Below are 19,009 nucleotides of genomic sequence, written 5' to 3'. Positions count from 1 at the left end.
AATCCTCGAAAACATCAAGATATGATTAGACTTTTTATATCCAGGTCAAAGAACTTAATTGGATTTAAATACTACATGGCTAAATCGAAGGCGCTTTTTCAAATGTGAACAAACGTTCTATTGCGTTCTGGGAGATCTTCCAACATTTTCCTTCATCCTTTACATTTCTTTGTTTGATGATGACTTTTGAAATGAATGTTTACAATGGTCAGTTCCTATACTAATTGACAAAGAGATAGCCTCTGTTAGTGCAGATTACTGTCTTGTCCATGTCTTTTTAATGGAGCCTCATTAATAAAAATTATTGGATGTTTGGCAGTATATACGTTCCTTTGTCAATACAGTAACATTTAAAATGGGTTGTCAGAATTACTGCAAATTTTGTAGCAAAGTGGATACTGTAAGTGAGATCCAATTAGATGTTGGGTTTGTGACAGTTAGCCTTTAGGTGCATTTTCATGCACTGTAAAATCTGCCATATTAGCTACACTGGTATAAAGGTCATGCACAACTTTCACATTAGTTGGCTGGCCAGACAAATAATAATTACTCTGGTGTAGAAGCTGCATTCCTAGCTTGACAGATCATGGAAACCATTAAGGTGTGAGTTATGCATCAGATTTTATGGTATGTAGTTTGCATTATTAAAGGACACTCCCAGTAGTTCAATTAGTGTGTAACTGAGTTATATAGACCTGGAAGGATCCAGGTACAATTTTTCAGTCTGTTTTGACCTAGTTGATCTCAGCTGAGGCAGCAGCATGGGTGCTACATGCGCTTCACTGCCCTGTGTTAGCTAAGGAAAATTGGCCTGGGATCCAGCTCCTGATTCCTGGCCTGGAAGTGCGTATGTATGGAAGTTGGGAGAGCACAAGGTGGGTTCAGGAGTGATGATCCCTGTAAAGGAAAACATATAAAGAATGATCACTTAGGTGAGATATTGGAGGGTGAACAGTAGCCATTGAACTGTACTCTAGCAAGGAGTCATCACCTTCTGGAGAGGAGGAATGTTAATGAATTTTAAAGTGTTTTAAAAGACGATTAAATCAAATAGGTTTGTTTTCCATGAGAGTGGAGCACATTTAAGTGAGACCGTGAGATGGATGTCAAATCTGTTAGATGCACAGAAAATCCATGAGAGTTAATGGGGGTGAAATTGGGTTGTGTAGCACCCATTTTGAGGGCACTACGCAGACTCCTATGCTCCGAAACTGCGTCCAAGATGCGTGCACACACTTCCAACATGAAGTGCGCACGATTGCCTAACAAATGCCATCAACATATAGGGCTCGATTTTACCGTCGGGTTTCCTGTGGGTTTCCAGCGGGGGAGCCCCGAAAATCCCGATATCCAGGCACGTGACCGGATCGCGCCTCGATCCCGCCCACGTCTGGGTTCCGCGCTGACGTGCGGGGGTGCTTGCGCAGCCCCCGCTGGTGGGAATCCCGCAGGCAATTAAAGCCAGCGGGATGCCACTTGAGTGTATTAACTTTGGTTGTTCAGGTCATTAACTGACCTGATTAAGGGACTGTGTGTGATTTTGGATAAACATGGGACTGTTTCACACACTGGGGGAAACAGTCCCAGTTGAAATGGACGTGTTGCAGCCGTCAGCCTGTGGCAGCTGCAAAGGTCCATTTGACAGGTGGGGTGGGGGGAGACCCTCAGCCATTGCAGGAGGCCGCTCTGTCACTTGGGACAAAGTTTGGCCTCCACCACCCTCCTCCTGATGGTCGAAGTCACCAACCTGCACACTTACCCCGGGGTCCGGAGACATGTACCTACCTTGCGGACCCCCTCAGATGTACATCTGGCGGATGGGGGCCGCCGTAGCTGCATTCATGACCTCCTCGGAGGGCGAACGGCATCACCAGCCTCGCCATCCACGCCGTCAACCTCTGACACGTGGAGCTCCACAACAGAGTGCTGTGACACATCCACCTGCACAGCAGGAGGGAGGGCTACCGCAGAGAGAGATGCGTCGCAGAGGGCACTACCCTCGCCACACGTTCCACAGACCGAGGCTCAGCCTCCTGTACCTCTCTGAGCAGCAGTGCACACGGAGGCTCAGAGTCACTCGACATGTAGCCGTGGACATCTGCAGCCTCTTTCATGCCGAGCTGCTCCTGGCTGGCCCGTGCACCATCTTCCTACCTGTCGCTGTCAAAGTCACCACTGCCCTCCCGAACTTCTGCTCCACAGCCTTCCAGGCTGCAACCGGGGACATCCCCGATGTCTCTCAGTTGTCTGCGCAGAAGAACCCTGCAAATACACCTACACCCACTCTGCAGTGACACACTGGGTGGCATCAGTGGTGGGTCCTCATAGGGATACCCAGGAGCGGGCATTATTGCACAAACCGGACAGGATTCGCGAAGACATGGCAGTAGTGGTGCCAATGTAATGTGTGATGTGAGTTGTTCTTTAATTCAATTGAAGTAAGAACCATGACAATCCCTCAAACACCCTTGTGCATCCCCTTCATGCTCACGACACGTTTGCCTTACGCTGCCTACTGCACATATGTGATGCATGCCCTGTGGCTGCAGCACAGGTGGTGGCAGGTTGAGTGAGGCTGGCCGTGAGAGAGATGCACGAGAGGGTGAGTATGGGATGGAGCCATGAGATTGTATGAGGATTGGGTTGCGTGGTAGTGGCGGGGTGAGTACTCGCGAGGTGAGGATGAGGTTTGAGTGGGTATGAGGGGTCATGTGACAGAGTAGTGTTGGCAGTGCCGAAGGAGATGTGGGGTGGGGGCAGTGTTGTGGCAGGCGTAGTGTAGGGGAAAGACTACGTGTTCTCACTGTTGCTGACCTACTGAGGTCATTGGAGCGCCTCCTGCACTGTATGCAGGTGGGCGATATGTTGGTGGCGCAGGTGACCCCCTCTGCCACCTCGAGCCAGGCCTTCTTGGTGGCAGAGGTGGGCCGCTTCCTCCCGCCCGCCGGGGGGAAGATCTCTGTCCTCCCCCTCCTCCTCACCCCATCTAATGATACCTGGGGTGAGGCATCATTAAACTGGGAGCAGCCTTCCCCCTGGGCTGCTCCATGATGTAATTTTTGCTGTTCGTGGCAGCATCTGTCAGTGGAGGACTGCCCCTTTCAATGGAGCGCCTCCAGCTGACAGATCTTACTGCGCATGCGCAGCCCGCCCAACGCGCAGATCAGCATCGGGGAACCCGGAGGAGCAGGTAAGTGGATCCAATTAATCTGTTGCCTGCAACGATCGCGCGGGCAACCCACTAATTTCACCGGGCGCGTTGAAAACGCGCCCGCTGGCCTACCCGCCGAGTACCCGCACCCCTGGTAAAATCGGGCCCATAGAGTAGGGAGATTATGACGTAAATCAGTGTGCAACGCTGATTTGAAGCAGCCAGCGGCATTTTAGAACACTACGCTGCAGCCAACTCACTTTCTTTACTTCGCACAGCTGAACATGACTTAAACGGATTGAAGGAACCCCACACCAGCCCTATTTAAAGAGATCATGTAGGATTAACAGGTTAGTTCCAGGCTTAGTTATTCCGGCTGCTGGTACAATTTTGCGTGTTTGTGGAAGTTTCCTATACTTGGAGAAAGTTGCAATATTCTATAGAAAGTGGTCTCGCTGGTCTTCCATTGCTGTTAGTGGCATTTAAAATAGTGTACTGCCCAAAGTTGCTTCCAGACATGGGTGGCCTGCTCGAGCTTCCTCTGGGAATTGAACATGACTGGGAGCGTGCAGAGAGGCCACACAGAGCAGGACAAGCTGACAGAAGGGGGAGGAGGAAGTGGAGGAAGAGGCAGGGAGGCAACAAGGTAGACAGGCCCTGTCTGCCATGGCTCTGCGTGATCAGATGATTAATGAGCGACACCAGTAACCTCAACAAAACCTCCCCAATTATCAGCAGTCCCACATTCCTTACCCTTCCTCTCTCATATGACCATCAAATCGTCCTCCTTATGAATACACATTGCTTTCCTCCCTCAGCTCTTCGCAGAAATGAAAACCAACGCCAAATACAAATTCATAACCAGATTTATCGATCAAATGATTCAAACAAACTGATATTCACCCTTGTGCATTCCCTTAGTACCTGTCAATCGTGTGCCTTTATCTTTTCTACTACTCTTACGAGGTGCATCCCCAGTGGCTGGACCATGGGTGCTGGTCTTCCGTTGAGGTGCGTGCAGATGGCCTAGGAGGACGACCTCGAGCACCTCTGATCTCGGAGGGCCCGGCTTCTGACTGCACCATCTAGGCCTGGGCTGCAGCAGTCTGGCCTGGCTGGCTGACAGGCAACAGCAAGACCATAAGAGATAGGAGCAAGAGTAGGCCATTCGGCCCATCGAGCCTGCTCTGCCATTTAATGAGATCATGGCTGATATTTTTACCTCAACTCCACTTTCCCGCCCTTTCCCCATATCCTTTGACTCCCTTGCTGATCAAAAATTTGTCTAACTCAGCCTTGAATGTATTCAATGACTCAGTCAAGGGCTGTGGCGGAGTGGCAGGGGTGGGATCAGGAATGCTGTCGTCCTGAGAGAGGACGACAAGTTCGTCTTCCATGGCGCCACTGCCACCCTCCTGGGGCGGCGCCTCAGCAATTCTGGTGATCTGCTGGAGAACAGATTGTTGGACTGCTCTGAAACCCTGGAAGCCCCTTTTCACAGAGCCACAATAGCAGCAGTTTAAGCTCCAAATACAACAGTCAGAACTTGGATGGCAGCTGTTTGTGCTGCAGTGGAAGCTGTGACATCGGTCATCAGTCGCTGTATCATGGTGGGTTCCACAGGTCTGCTGACGGAGGTGACCACCCATTCCATCTAGGAATGGATAGGCTCCAAGCTCTGCGCAAAGCCCTGTGCTAAGTTGGAGCTGGACTCCTCCATGCCCATTGACATTGTTCGCAGACTTTCTGGCACGCTTTCCGGTGCTCCAAGCATTTGGTTGTGTACGCCAGTCGGCCTTCTTCTGTCGTCTGGCCCATCGAAGTCATCTTCTGACTCCTCTGCAGCAGAAATGGTGTGCGATCTCGCCCTCCGGCAAGCTGGATTCTGCAGTATCCGTTTCCCCCACCCTGGCTCCTACGCACTTGTGCCGATGTCTCACTAAGTGCAGATCCCTCATCTATCTTAGCCCCTTAATTACGCACAGTGTCAGTATCTGAGCTGGTGGCTGCGAGTGTAAGTTCGAATGACGGTGTGTCTGCATCATCACTGTCATCTTCCTCCGTCTCCTCTGACTGTGCCAGTTCCAGCTCTTGGGCACCTGAAATGACAAAGGGACACAGGCTGAGTTGTGGTGAGGGGAGAGGAGAAAGTAAGACGTGCGTGCTTACACCATCTGCAGCACATGAGTCAGAAAAGATGGTGGGCTGACGGAGAAGTGGGACGCGAGAAGGAGGATTTGGTTATGCAGAGACACTCGTCATTGATACTTCCAGCACTGCCAGTGGCCACGACCTCAGAGACGGCCCGTCCAATGATGGACAGCACTGTCTCCTCCACGGGGGTGAGGATGTGTAGGCGCGCCTGTCCTCCCCCAGTTCTTTCCTGCTGCCTAGTATTGTACATTACCTTCTCCTTCGAGAAAGAGGGTGATGTGTTGTTGAGTGTCCTGCAAGATGTTTGGGTGATGCGGTTGTCGTGGTTGAACAGCTGCAAGTGTGTGTGACTGTGAGTTGTGGGTGTGTGGCTTGCAAGAGTGGTAATGTGTGAGGGTGTGATGCAGCATCTGATTTGCAGGGTTGCGACTGATTGAAAGAGTTTGTTGGTAGGTGGGTGACGGAGGGTGTAATGCGTGGAGCAGTGGATGAGACTAGTGGTGAAGTTGGCAGGATATGCCACGTGACAGTTGAACTCACTCAATTTGACTGCTCGTGTCAAATCATTGAACTTCTTCCTGCACTGCATCCATGTGTGTCCTCCTCTGGCTCTTCAGCATATGTTTGGATGTCTTTTGCCCCCCTGCGGATATAGGATGGCCCTCCGTCTGTCCACCTCTTCCACCAAGGCCTCTGGTGCACTGTCCGAGAACCTTGGTGCACGCTCTATCCCAAGTGCAGCCATTCTTCAATATCTTCCAGCACTTCCCAACAGACCTCCTGCTGATTACCACCTACCGCCCTCCCTCAGCTGATGAATCAGCCCTTCTCCATGTTGAACACCACTTGGAGGAAGCACTGAGGGTAGCAAGGGCACAGAATGTACCCTGGGTGTGGGGGACTTCAATGTCCATCACTAAGAGTTGCTTGGTAGCACAACTACTGACCGAGCTGGCCGAGTCCTAAAGGACATAGCTGCTAGACTGGGCCTGCGGCAGGTGGTGAGCAAACCAACACGAGGGAAAAACTTACTTGACCTCGTCCTCACCAATCTACCTGTCGCAAATGCACCTGTCCATGACAGTATTGGTAGGAGTGACCACCGCACAGTCCTCGTGGAGATGAAATTCCGTCTTTGCACTGAGGACACCATCCAACGTGTTGTGTGGCACGACCACCATGCTAAATGGGATAGATTCAGAACAGATCTAGCAGCTCAAAACTGGGCATCCATGAGGCGCTGTGGGCCATCAGCAGCAGTAGAATTGTATTCCAGCACAATCTGTAACCTCATGGCCCGGCATATTCCTCACTCTACAATTACCAACAAGCCAGGGGATCCACCCTGGTTCAATGAGGAGTGTAGAAGAGCATGCCAGGAGCAGCACCAGGCATACCTAAAAATGAGGTGCCAACCTGGTGAAGCTACAACTCAGGACTACATGCATGCTAAACAGCGGAAGCAACATGCTATAGACAGAGCTAAGTGATTCCACAACCAACGGATCAGATCAAAGCTCTGCAGTCCTGCCACATCCAGTTGTGAATGGTGGTGGACAATTAAACAACTAACGGGAGGAGGAGGCTCTGTAAACATCCCCATTCTCAATGATGGCGGAGTCCAGCACGTGAGTGCAAAAGACAAGGCTGAAGCGTTTGCAACCATCTTCAGCCAGAAGTGCCGAGTGGACGATCCATCTCGGCCGCCTCCCGATATCCCCACCATCACAGAAGCCAGTCTTCGGCCAATTCGATTCACTCCACGTGATATCAAGAAACGGCTGAGTGCGCTGGATACAGCAAAGGCTATGGGCCCCGACAACATCCCGGCTGTAGTGCGGAAGACGTGTGCTCCAGAACTAGCTGCGCCTCTAGCCAAGCTGTTCCAGTACAGCTACAACACTGGCATCTTCCCGACAATGTGGAAAATTTCCCAGGTATGTCCTGTCCACAAAAAGCAGGACAAATTCAATCCGGCCAATTACCGCCCCATTAGTCTACTCTCAATCATCAGCAAAGTGATGGAAGGTGTCGTCGACAGTGCTATAAAGCGGCACTTACTCAGCAATAACCTACTCACCGTTGCTCAGTTTGGGTTCCGCCAGGACCATTCGGCTCCAGACCTCATTACAGCCTTGGTCCAAACATGGACAAACGAGCTGAATTCCAGAGGTGAGGTGAGAGTGACTGCTCTTGACATCAAAGCAGCATTTGACCGAGTGTGGCACCAAGGAGCCCTAGTAAAATTGAAATCAATGGGAATCGGGGGAAAACTCTCCAGTGGCTGGAGTCATACCTAGCACAAAGGAAGATGGTAGTGGTTGTTGGAGGCCAATCATCTCAGCCCCAGGGCATTGCTGCAGGAGTTCCTCAAGGCAGTGTCCTAGGCCCAACCATCTTCAGCTGCTTCATCAATGACCTTCCCTCCATCATAAGGTCAGAAATGGGGATGTTCGCTGATGATTGCACAGTGTTCAGTTCCATTCGCAACCCCTCAGATAATGAAGCAGTCCGAGCCCGCATGCAGCAAGACCTGGACAACATCCAGGCTTGGGCTCATAAGTGGCAAGTAACATTCACGCCAGACAAGTGCCAGGCAATGACCATCTCCAACAAGAGAGTCTAACCACCTCCCCTTGACATTCAATGGCATTGGCATCGCCGAATCCCCCACCATCAACATCCTGGGGGTCACCTTTGACCAGAAACTTAACTGGACCAGCCATATAAATACTGTGGCTACAAGAGCAGGTCAGAGGCTGGGTATTCTGCGGCGAGTGACTCACCTCCTGACTCCCCAGAGCCTTTCCACCATCTACAAGGCACAAGTCAGGAGTGTGATGGGATACTCTCCACTTGCCTGGATGAGTGCAGCTCCAACAACACTCAAGAAGCTCGACACCATTCAGGACAATGCAGCCCGCTTGATTGGCACCCCATCCACCACCCTAAACATTCACTCCCTTCACCACCGGCGCACAGTGGCTGCAGTGTGTACCATCCACAGGATACACTGCAGCAACTAGCCAAGGCTTCTTCGACAGCACCTCTCAAACCCGCGACCTCTACCACCTAAAAGGACAAGAAGGACAAGAGCAGCAGGTACATGGGAACAACACCACCTGCACGTTCCCCTCCAAGACACACACCATCCCGACTTGGAAATATATCGCCGTTCCTTCATCGTCGCTGGGTCACTATCCTGAAACTCCCTTCCTAACAGCACTGTAGGAGAACCTTCACCACTCGGACTGCAGCGGTTCAAGAAGGCGGCTCACCACCACCTTCTCAAGGGCAATTATGGATGGGCAATAAATGCCGCCTTGCCTGCGATGCCCACATCCCATGAACGAATAAAGAAAACAATGTACCTCCCCTTTTAGAGGTGCAGGCTGCCTTTAAGTGGAGATAGCTACTCCCGATAGCAGAGCCCCCTGCTGGTGTGTGTAGCCAATCAACAGCGCAGGTTGTGCTGGCTGCATGCAGCAATCATTGAAATCGTCCGGCAGCACGAATGTTACGTGCTGCCTGCCTCGCTACGACCGGGCACGGGTTAATCGCGCACTACGAACCCAGCGCCCATTTTCGGGGGTTATCCTATATAGCCCCTGATATGTCTGGTAGACTTATTTTGAATTAAACCTAATTTGTGCTGTGTTGTCATCTGTCCTTCCATGATTTGAAGAAATGCACTAGCATGGATATACACAGAAGTGCAAGTAAATAAAGAAAGAAAGACTTGCATTTATATAGTGCCTTTCATGACCTCATGACGTCCCAAAGCACTGTATAGCCAATGAAGTAGTTTTGAAGTGTAGTCACTGTTGTAACGTAGGAAACATGGCAGCCAAATTATGCACAGCAAGGTCCAACAAACAACAATGAGATAATGACCAGATAATCTTTTTTTAGTGATGTTGGTTGATAGATAAATGTTGGTCAGGATACCGGTGAGAACTCCCCTGCTCTTCTTCGAAATAGTGCCTTGGGATATTTTACATCCACCTGAGAGGGCAGATGGGGTATCGCCTCAACTTCGCATCTGAAAGACGACACCTCCAACATTACAGCACTACCTCAGTACTCCCTCAATACTGCAGTAGAGTGTCAGCCTAGATTTTCTGCACAAGTCCCTGGAGTGGGACTTGAACCCACAACCTGACAGGCGAGCTTGCTACCACAGAGCCACGGCTGACACCTAATTGCAGTCATGACATTCCTATGGTTAGGCTAGCCACAGACGAGGAAAAGATAACATGTGCTTAAGGTTTCTTTTTAAAGAGACCTGTCTTTATTCAGAAAGTGGTTGGCAAATCTTTTCTGCTTCTTTGCCAAATGTGATGATGCAATTTTTATCAATTTGTTCACTGCATCACAAATTCACCATGATGTAAAATGACAATCGGTTATTCTCCCTCAAGTTTAATTACAGTGCCTATTTAAATTACTGCTGGTTGCATGATTTTCATGTGAAGGAACAGCTGCTAGAATGGTGGCTGTGGCAATAGGCACGTCTAAGGGTGAGTGCACATGGATTTGGAAGGAGTATATAGCATTGGATCTAAGAGGAGGATATATTATACCCTTATTGCTATAGATAAAAATCAAGAGTAAATGATAAGAAATTACTGGATCCAGTAGTGAAGAAGTCTATTTTAAACTAATTGTTACCACTCAGCCCTTTACAGTCTAATCTAAAGTAACCTGCAGGTGATGAAGTAGTTACATAACTGCTGTTGCATGTTAGCTAGTGGCAGATATGTTTCAACTGCTGAGATTACTCCTGTCCCGCAGCACAGATTTATCAACTTGACATATTGATGCAACCAGACATTTTTTAACTATCACTGAAATTGTAGAAAATAGTGAAAACAGTAGCTTGTATCAAATCCAAATGAGGCAAATGTATTGTTGTTTAATAATAAAACTAATCACCATGCTTCATATTTTTTGTATGTATGTTTTACATGCTGGCTTTTGAAAGTGCAATATGTTTAAATATAGGGCCTTTCACATTGGGCTTTTTAATTTAGATTCCAGGAGCCAGGTAAAACTGAGTCTATAAATTTACCACCAGATTTAACAGCATAAACAGTGGGAGCTGGCTCATGGATGCCTAGCTCCTGGAATCCGAATTAAAAGTTGGCTTTTTAATTGCTTAGTGTGTGTCTGGCTCAGTGGAGGTGTTCTCACCTCTGAGTTATGAAGGTTGTGGGTTCAAGCCGCACTCCAGGACTTGAGCACATAATCTAGGTTTACACTTCAGTACCATACTAAGGGAGTGCTGCATTGTCAGAGGTGCCACCTTGCAGATGAGATGTTAATCTGAAGCTCTCTCTGCCTGTTCAGGTTACCAAGGCACTATTTGAAGAAGGACAGGAGCATTCTCCTGGTGTCCTGGCCACCATTTATCCCTCAACCAACACCACAAAAACAGATTATCTGGTTATTTATCTCATTGCTGTTTGTGAGACTGTGTTTACCTACAAAACAACAGTGACTCATTCTCGAAAATAGTTAACTGGCTATGAAGTGCTTTGTGACGCCTTGAGGACCTGAAAGGCACTATATAAATGCAAGTTTTTCTTTATTTCTTCGCTTAGTAACTGGATTCTTGCAATAGTTTAGAACATTATTATTGCACCTCTGAAAGCTGAGTTCACATCTAGCCCAGACTAATGGAATGAAAATTTATTCTCCCCAAATATTCTAATTAAATGTATTTGAGCTGTTCCCAGTGGGCACCATCGCACTGCACAGAATTGTCCTTAATTATACACTAATTGGCACTAAATGTTCTCATTTAGAGAGCCCACAAGGATGGGCATTGTGAGAAATGGAAAAGTCACAATGCTGGAGTTGGTGGGTGCTTTCCTGAGATTGGGACTGAATAGAGGCGGCTTTACTTTGCATCTGGCCTTTTCTGTACCAGGCTTGGAAATGCTCAGATTTGTCAAGCGATAATAAAATAAACATGGTCAAAATGTTTTTTCCATGAATCCTTAACTTTGGTATATTTTTCTAACAAGGCATTTGAAAAATGCCACAAGTCTGGTGTAAATTTACACCATGTTCTATATAGATTAATAGCAGGGTTGGACATTGAATAAGTCCCACAGACTATAGAGATAGAATTTGTATAAAACACAGCTTTCAGAACTTTTTGTTGAATATATTAGAAAACATCAATGAGTGGAATGTATTTATTTTAATAATAGATTGAAATGCAATAGATGAGTTTTTGTAATTTTAAGTGGGTGCCAGACATTGTTTCGCTTTTTACTGTGCTCTACATATGCCTGAGGTTTTTCTTTAAATGCAGAGTTGATTGTTTCAGCCCCATCACAATATTATCAAGGTTATGTATAACCGCAAATACCAGCAGTTAAAAATTAGTGTTTGAATCTAAATCACTAACAAATGCTTATTATTGAGTCTTGATTTTTTTATTTGCTGTTCTACACAAGGAACTGTGTCTTTTAATAGTATTTTAAATGTTTGGGGTCTGCAGCAACATCTCTTCATTTAAGTGATAATATGACAGGTTAGTAATTTTTCAATTGATTTTAATAGCAACTTCTGTAATTTTATTTAGTAGTATGTATCCTTCAGAATTCACTGAAAATTGTCCCAGTCACTCTTGTATGAAAGAAAAGCATTTGAATTTATTTATTTTTAAATATTTAAATAAGGGTCCTACTCTTGTGGGATGCTTTTGTGAAATTGGTCTGCCCCAGCGCCTGCCTCGCCCCGTGATAAACTCGTTCAGCAACTTGTGACGCTAACAGGCATGAAGGACCCTTCAGCAGTGCTATTTAAGGGCTTGTGCACCATATACAGGTTAGTTGCTGCTATGTCCTTTTAGGTTGCTGGTCAGCTTCTGGGTGTTATCTGGCCATTTTCTGCTCTACTTCTGACTTCTGCTAAGAAGTTTTTGTTGGTGCTGGACTGCTTTTGCCTGCCTGCTTAGATGACAGGACAGAGCAGAAGCTCCTGGAGGAAGAGGGCACTGTGCAGGAGACCACACCCATAGCAGGTCTTCAGGGAGCACCCCTCCTACCTTAACTTCAGGAGCATTGTGTCTGGCGTCTTCCCTTCACCAAGGAGTCTATCTCCGAACTATTTCATCTGCCACATCCACAACTCAAGCCTCGAACCAGGACATGGACAGCACTGTCTGTGTCTGTCAAGGTCACTGTGCCCTGTAACTTTTATGTAACAGGCTCCTTCCAGGCGGCAGCAGGTGATATCAGTGACCTCCCAGTTTGCTGTTCACCATTGTATCAGGGTCATCACCGAGGCTGTCTATGCCTGGAGGAACAGCTACATCTCTTTTCCAATGGACAGAGCAAAGCAAGAGGAGAGAGCATGAGGCTTTGCCCACATTGCAGGCATCCCCAAGGTGCAAGATGCCATAGACTGCACCCACATTGCCTTGCCTGCTTCCCATCACCATCCTGGCATCTTTCTGAACAGAAAGCGATTCTACTTCCTCAATGTCCAATTTGTTTGCAACCACAGGCATCGCATCAAGTAGATCTGTGCCCGGTTTTCTGGCAACTGTCATGATTCATTCATTCATCGCCAGTCCTCTATTCAAACCTGGCTGTCAGGTCACAGGCTGGCTACTGGGCAACAAGGGCTATCCACTTCAGACATGGTTCATGACTCCCGTCGGGAACCTGAGCACAGCTGCAGAACTGGCATACAACAAGAGCCGTGCCACTAACAGAAATGTCATCAAGCGTGCAGTCAGGCCTGCTCCAGCAGCTTTTCCGCTGCCTGGAACGTTCGGGAGGGGCTTTGCAGAACAGCCCTGACCATGTATCCAGATTTGTAGTTGTCTACTGCATGCTGCCTAACTTTGCCATAATGAGGGAGAGCAGAAAGAGAAATGGCTGGTGAAAGCAGCTCAGTTTTTCATCCAACATGTAAGGTGAGATAGAAGTAAGACGAGAAAAAGAGGATAAGATGTGAAGAAATTCTGGGTGAAGAAACCCTCCAGCATTGCCACTTACCACAGCCATGACTCCTCCCCCACCTGTGATGGCAAGCACCTTTTCTTCCACAGTCCAGAGGATGTACAGAGAGCTCAGCCTTCTCCGGTCGCGGCCTCCTGTCACAAGTTGTGTGCGACGTTTTCCTGCAAGAAAGGAGTGTGTTTGTGAGGCGTTTAGAGAACGTGGGCCTGATTGAATTTCTGGGCCAATCTATTTTAGTGATGTTGGTTGAAGGATAAATGTCGGCCAGAACTTCGCTTGGTTTTTTTTTGAAAAATCCCATGGGATCTTTTACGTCCACCTGAGGGGCAGGCGGATAATTTAACATCTCATGAATGATGCCTGATAGATAGCAGACTCTTCTCTGTAGTTTAATTGCATCCTAATCTCTATTAGTTGTAGTTCTATTCAGTATTATGTAGGTGTTCCTATCTACAACACAACAACTTAGCATTTAAGTTAGTAAAACGTCCCAAGGTGCTTCACAGAAACGTTATCGGACAAAATTTGACACTGAGCCACATAAGGAGATATTAGGACAAAGAGGTAGGTTTTAAGGAGCGTTGTAAAGGAGGAGAGAGAGGTAGAGGGGCCGAGAGGTTTGGGGAGAGAATTCCAGAACTTAGGGCCTGGACAGCTGAAGGCACAGCCACCAATGGTGTGGGCAAAGGAAATCGAGGATGCACAAGAGGCCAGAATTGGAGGAACACCGAGTTCTCGGAGGGTTGTAGGGCTGGAGGAAGTTTCAGAGATAGGGAGGGGCAAGGCCATGGAGGGAGTTGAACTCAAGGATGAGAATTTTAAAATCGAGGCATTGCCAGTGTAGGTCAACGAGCACGGGTGATGGGTGAATGGGACTACCAAGTTTGGGTCTTGCCATTGTCCCCATTTGTGGCTGGGTCAGAATCATAAATAACTGAATCAAAAGCGAAGTACTGCGGATGCTGGAAATCTGAAATAAAAACAGAAAATGCTGAAAAAGTTCTGACTAGGCCATTCTGATGATGGGTCTTCGACCTGAAACATTAACTCTGTTTCTTTATCCACCGATGCTGCCTGACGTGCTGAGCTTTTCCAGTATTTTCTGATTTTATTTCATAAATAACTGAAATATCAGAAAAGTCCAAGCCATATAACTTTCTCACCTTGAAATACAATCCTTGCTATGGAGAAGCCACTTTGCAAGACAATCACTTGTAAATTAAGACAGTTACTTGTTTAATGGATGGCCGGCTAAATTAACATATATACAAAGGCCTGTTGAAGGCCACCTCGGGTGTCAATGAGGGCTGTTTAAGCTAAGGTTGTCCTGAATAAATTGTGATGTTGATTAATTGCCCAGTGATACATGAGTCAATAGACACTCCATGCATATTATGCAATTCTAGGATTTGGGTAATTGTTTTCTTCAGCTGCTATGTCTGTTAATAATGAGGTTCACTGACTTCTTTATGATATGTTTCAGGCAGCCTCAGAAAAACACAGCCAATTTTCCAGTGGCAGAAGCCACATTTGAGGGTAAAACATCCTTGAAGAAGTACTATTTTCAGAGAAGGCCTATAAACTATGAACAAGAATACAGCATTTTTGTTATGTATCTGCCATTTTGATTGTTAGGCAATAGACACAAAAATATGTTCTAGGAAAAAAGGAAAATTGACCTTTTCTCATTTGGATAGTTATATATAAGGAATAATTGGATGTGATTGTCATGGTCTCCCCATAAATATTTTGAATTAGGCATTGTCGATTTAAATGTTGCTATTGGCTATCTGATCCCTGAATTTCTTTCATTGTGTTCCAGTACACTTTATAATAGTATCATATTCAGACAAATCAAAATAGAATGTATTGAGAACAAAATATAACATGAATCATCAGTTTGCATCTGGAAATTCAATAATTTAATGAAGATCATACCAAATTTTTAATTGAATAAGTAAGTCATACGAGAGAGCAATAATGGAAATTTGCATTGTAGCTGCATAATTCTAAATTGTTATTTTAGAATTGAAATCTTAAGGACTCTTTGATCCATGAGCTGTACAAATTTTAATTTGGAAAAAGTTCCCAAAAAAACATATATATATATGAGCAACGGAACTACCTGCCTTTATGCTTTGAAGTGAATTTACAAGGGCCACGATCTTGACACATATTTGGAGTAAAGCGAGACCACCTAACCTTTATGAGGCCTGCAGGTACCTAGGGAAGCACCATGGAAACCCGCCTTGCCCCACAGGTTGGAATGTCCGACCCCATTTTCTGTAGCGGGGGGGGACAGGTCCTCCCCTGGGAAACGTTTGCCAAGCACTCAGCAGCCCCCTTTGTAAAAACATTTTTAAAAAACCTTCGGATTCTTCTGAGTTGCAACTCATGATCACAACCTGGATGCCCTTCGTACCCTTCCTTTTCCTTCCCGCTCCTCCCCCATCCGGGCCCGCTTCCACCCATCATGAGACTGTTACGCCTTTTTTCACTTTTCATACTGGTCTCCATACTTATGCCGTGTCCATTAAGACCTAGGACATGGGAATTCCTAGAGTAGGGATTTGCTGCCCTTGGCCCCACCTCCTCTGCGGTAGTGGCCTTGTTTGGGGTGCCCAAAGCATCCACCTCCACAAAGCTGCAGAAGATTCCAGGGCAAGTCTGGGACCCAGTGCATTTGGGTCCTGACAGAGATTGCGGTTGTTCTGGTGGACTCGCGCCAGAGTTTCAGCAGGCACCTGGCAGAATGGTTCAGCAATTTTGGCCCCAATGTATTTAAATTCATCATGTTAACTGTCCTGACAGGAGAACTGTAAACCAACACAACCTTTGTCTGTATTTCACCTGTAATGTCAGTGAATGTATCTACTCAAAGTTGATTATTTTTGGTCTCTAATTTCTCCCACCCAGGTAATTTCCCAGCTCCGGATTCTGAACAGATCAATGACAGCCGGCTGCAAGTTTGACAGAGACATTTGGTCTAATGAGTTGTCTCCTATTCTCAACCTCTGGAAAAAACTTAATCAGGTAATGCGTTGTCAAAATGAAAATCATTGCCTGGAATTTCCTCAGGGGTTTTCCAGCCAGAGATCAGCAGAACCCCTGGAGAAATTGTGTAAACAGCTAAAAACAACAAAGTTACTTTGCTGCAGATCAGAAGAAGCCTCATGAATTTGGCTTTGCCACCTGATGCTGACTGTAGTTATTCTAATTCCCAATGTTGTTTATTTGCAACCAAGATCCAATAAGTTTATTTTAATGTAATATGCACAGAACTATTACACCCCTCCCTTTCCCAACGTGTGAAGTAGCACAGCAAGACTTGGTGGCCAGAATAACAACTGATAACAACGTTGTGAGAAAAGAAGTACCTACATTTAAAGGCACCAGTTCAGTACGAAAAATGGAATACTTGTATATTCTGAAGAATAAAGGACAGCTGGAGTTCGATGAAGAGTGTAATGTGCTGTTGCTATTTATAACATTGTGCCAGCCGTTCGAGTGTCTCATAGCCTTGAACACATTTCCAGATACTTTTCTTCTTCATGACATGCAGTACTTCGTTTGATATGATGCTAAATAATATTACCCCTATTGATTTATTACCAGTAACAAATTTTGCTCAATAAGTATCTACAAAGCCTAACTTCTTGTCACGTTTTTGTCAGACTTTTTGTATCAACCTTTTACTATTATAAATTCCTATAGCCACATTTATAATGAGTTTTGCATATGCGGATTCTGGCCATTGGAATCCCATAAATTGCTCAAAAAGCTTTCTAAAAATTTAAGATAGTCACAAATTTTCAATGTCCAAAAAAATTAAAAAGATGCATATTTCATAATAACATGATTATATTTATGCATTGAATTATCTTTTGTGTATTTTAATGCCATCATTAAAGTTTTTACTTGAAGGCCTCAGCCTCTCCCAGAACTGTGACACTGTGAGCTGAATTCTGCAGTCTGAACGTGTGCTGTGTATCTAATTTGCCAGGATGTGTCAGCGCTATTCAGTCAGCTGTAAAGATGCAAAATTTTTCTTTAGTTTCTAACAAGGCGACTTTAACTCCGTCCACCCAGCACAACGGATAGTAGTGAAGTTAAAATTGCATCAGAGGACGTACCGCTTGATTCCCACCTGCTACCATCTTAACTGAAGCAGATGCAAGCAACATTACTGCGTGCAATTCTGGGTCCTATGATGTCATTAGGACCCCGATGCAATATTAACATAAAATAATAATATTTAAAGGGGCACTCACCTGCAAGCACTCAGATCATTGGTATCTGTTTGCTATCGCATCTCTTTGGATTTCCACAGGAGAGTTTACCTTGGAGGTTGCTTTTTCCTACATTTATTCTGCTTCTACACTCTCAATAAGCACAGAACTTATGATGGGTTTCATTCTTGGCACTTTAGTTTGGTTGCATGAAGAAGGGCAACAAGGTCAGCAATAGCAGCAGCAGATGGCTGGCCAACCACAAGGAGCAGCAGTTGTGCCTCTCAGGAGATCATACATGACGGGGGCTGCTTGAAGAAGGCCTTACTCAGTCCTTAGTGTCTACAGGCCGAGAGTCACTTTCCTGGAATTGTCTGAGAAACAGTACATTAGAAGGCTGCGTTTCTCCGGACAGGCTGTCACAGACCTGTTCAGCCTCCTGCAGCAAGACCTACAATGCACTAGACCAGGTGGGCATGCTTTGCCTTTGGAAATGAAAGTCACCACTACCCTTAATTTTGCATTGGGCTCTCTTCAGTCTGCAACAGGTGACATTTCTCACAACAGTCAGTCTGCAGTCCATAAATGCATAAAACAGTTCTCTTTGCCATGGCCAACGACTACATCTGTTTCCCAATGGACATCAGGGCCCCGATTTTAGAATGGAGGCAGAATGGCAGCGGGGGGGGGTGAATGGGTGCGTGGGTAACCCGATCAATAAAATATGTCAGTTTCGCACGCGATCGCAACTGAATTGGTGCCACTTAATGTGGCTTCCGGGTTTGTCGTCGGAAAGCTGCGCTGTGGGTGGGCTGCGCACTCGCATCACAGGCTGTCAGCTGAAGGAGCTCTATTTAAAAGGCCATTGCTCCAAAGGCTTCTGCTGGAGCAAAGACCTAGAAACCACAATGGAGCAGCACAGGGGCAAGGCTGCTCCAAGGTTCAGTGACGCCTCACTGCAGAAGCTACTGGACGGGGTGAGGAGGAGGGAAATGTTTTACCCCTCGGACAGGAGGAAGTTCCCTGTCTCTGCCGCCAAGAAGGCCTGGCTCATAGTGGCAGAGGAGGTCACCAACAGCAGCAACATCTCCCATTCCTGGATCCAGTGCAGGAAGCGGTTTAATGACCTAACCAGGTCAGCAAAAGTGAGTACACTTACTGATTCTCCTGCATTCCGTGTTCTGCATCACTGCCCCCCTCCCCACAACTCATTCTGCACTGCCAATTCTGCTCCATCACGTCACTCCTCACACCCACTTAAGGCTCATCCTCAACTTACCTGCACTTCCTCAGCACTTCCTCACCTCCCAATTTGTGACCCCACCACTAACACTCATCCCAATCCTCATCCAATGTGATATCTCTGTCTCATACTCACCCTCTGATGCATCTCTTTCACCCAAAGCAATGCATTCATCGGTTGGCCACTTCGCCATCACTCACTCACTCACATCTGTTCTTTCTCTCCTTCGAGAAGAGCACACAAAATGCAT

The 19,009-nt window shown here is 46.6% G+C and overlaps 1 protein-coding gene across 2 annotated transcripts in view; it reads left to right on the top strand.

The window, feature by feature from the left end:
• The window catches only part of dync2h1 (dynein cytoplasmic 2 heavy chain 1), a 656,363-nt gene that overhangs the window by 572,808 nt on the left and 64,546 nt on the right, over nt 1–19,009 (top strand). For both annotated transcript variants that reach the window (XM_067986146.1, XM_067986147.1), the window contains exon 84: nt 16,204–16,320. In XM_067986146.1, the coding sequence (XP_067842247.1) occupies nt 16,204–16,320 (117 nt within the window). The remainder of the gene's footprint in view (nt 1–16,203; nt 16,321–19,009) is intronic.

The sequence above is a fragment of the Heptranchias perlo genome, chromosome 6 (genome assembly GCF_035084215.1).
Source record: "Heptranchias perlo isolate sHepPer1 chromosome 6, sHepPer1.hap1, whole genome shotgun sequence".
NCBI classification, from domain to species: Eukaryota; Metazoa; Chordata; class Chondrichthyes; order Hexanchiformes; family Hexanchidae; genus Heptranchias; species Heptranchias perlo.
The sequence above is the reverse complement of the archived record's forward strand: the minus strand, read 5'-3'. Positions and strand labels throughout refer to the sequence as shown.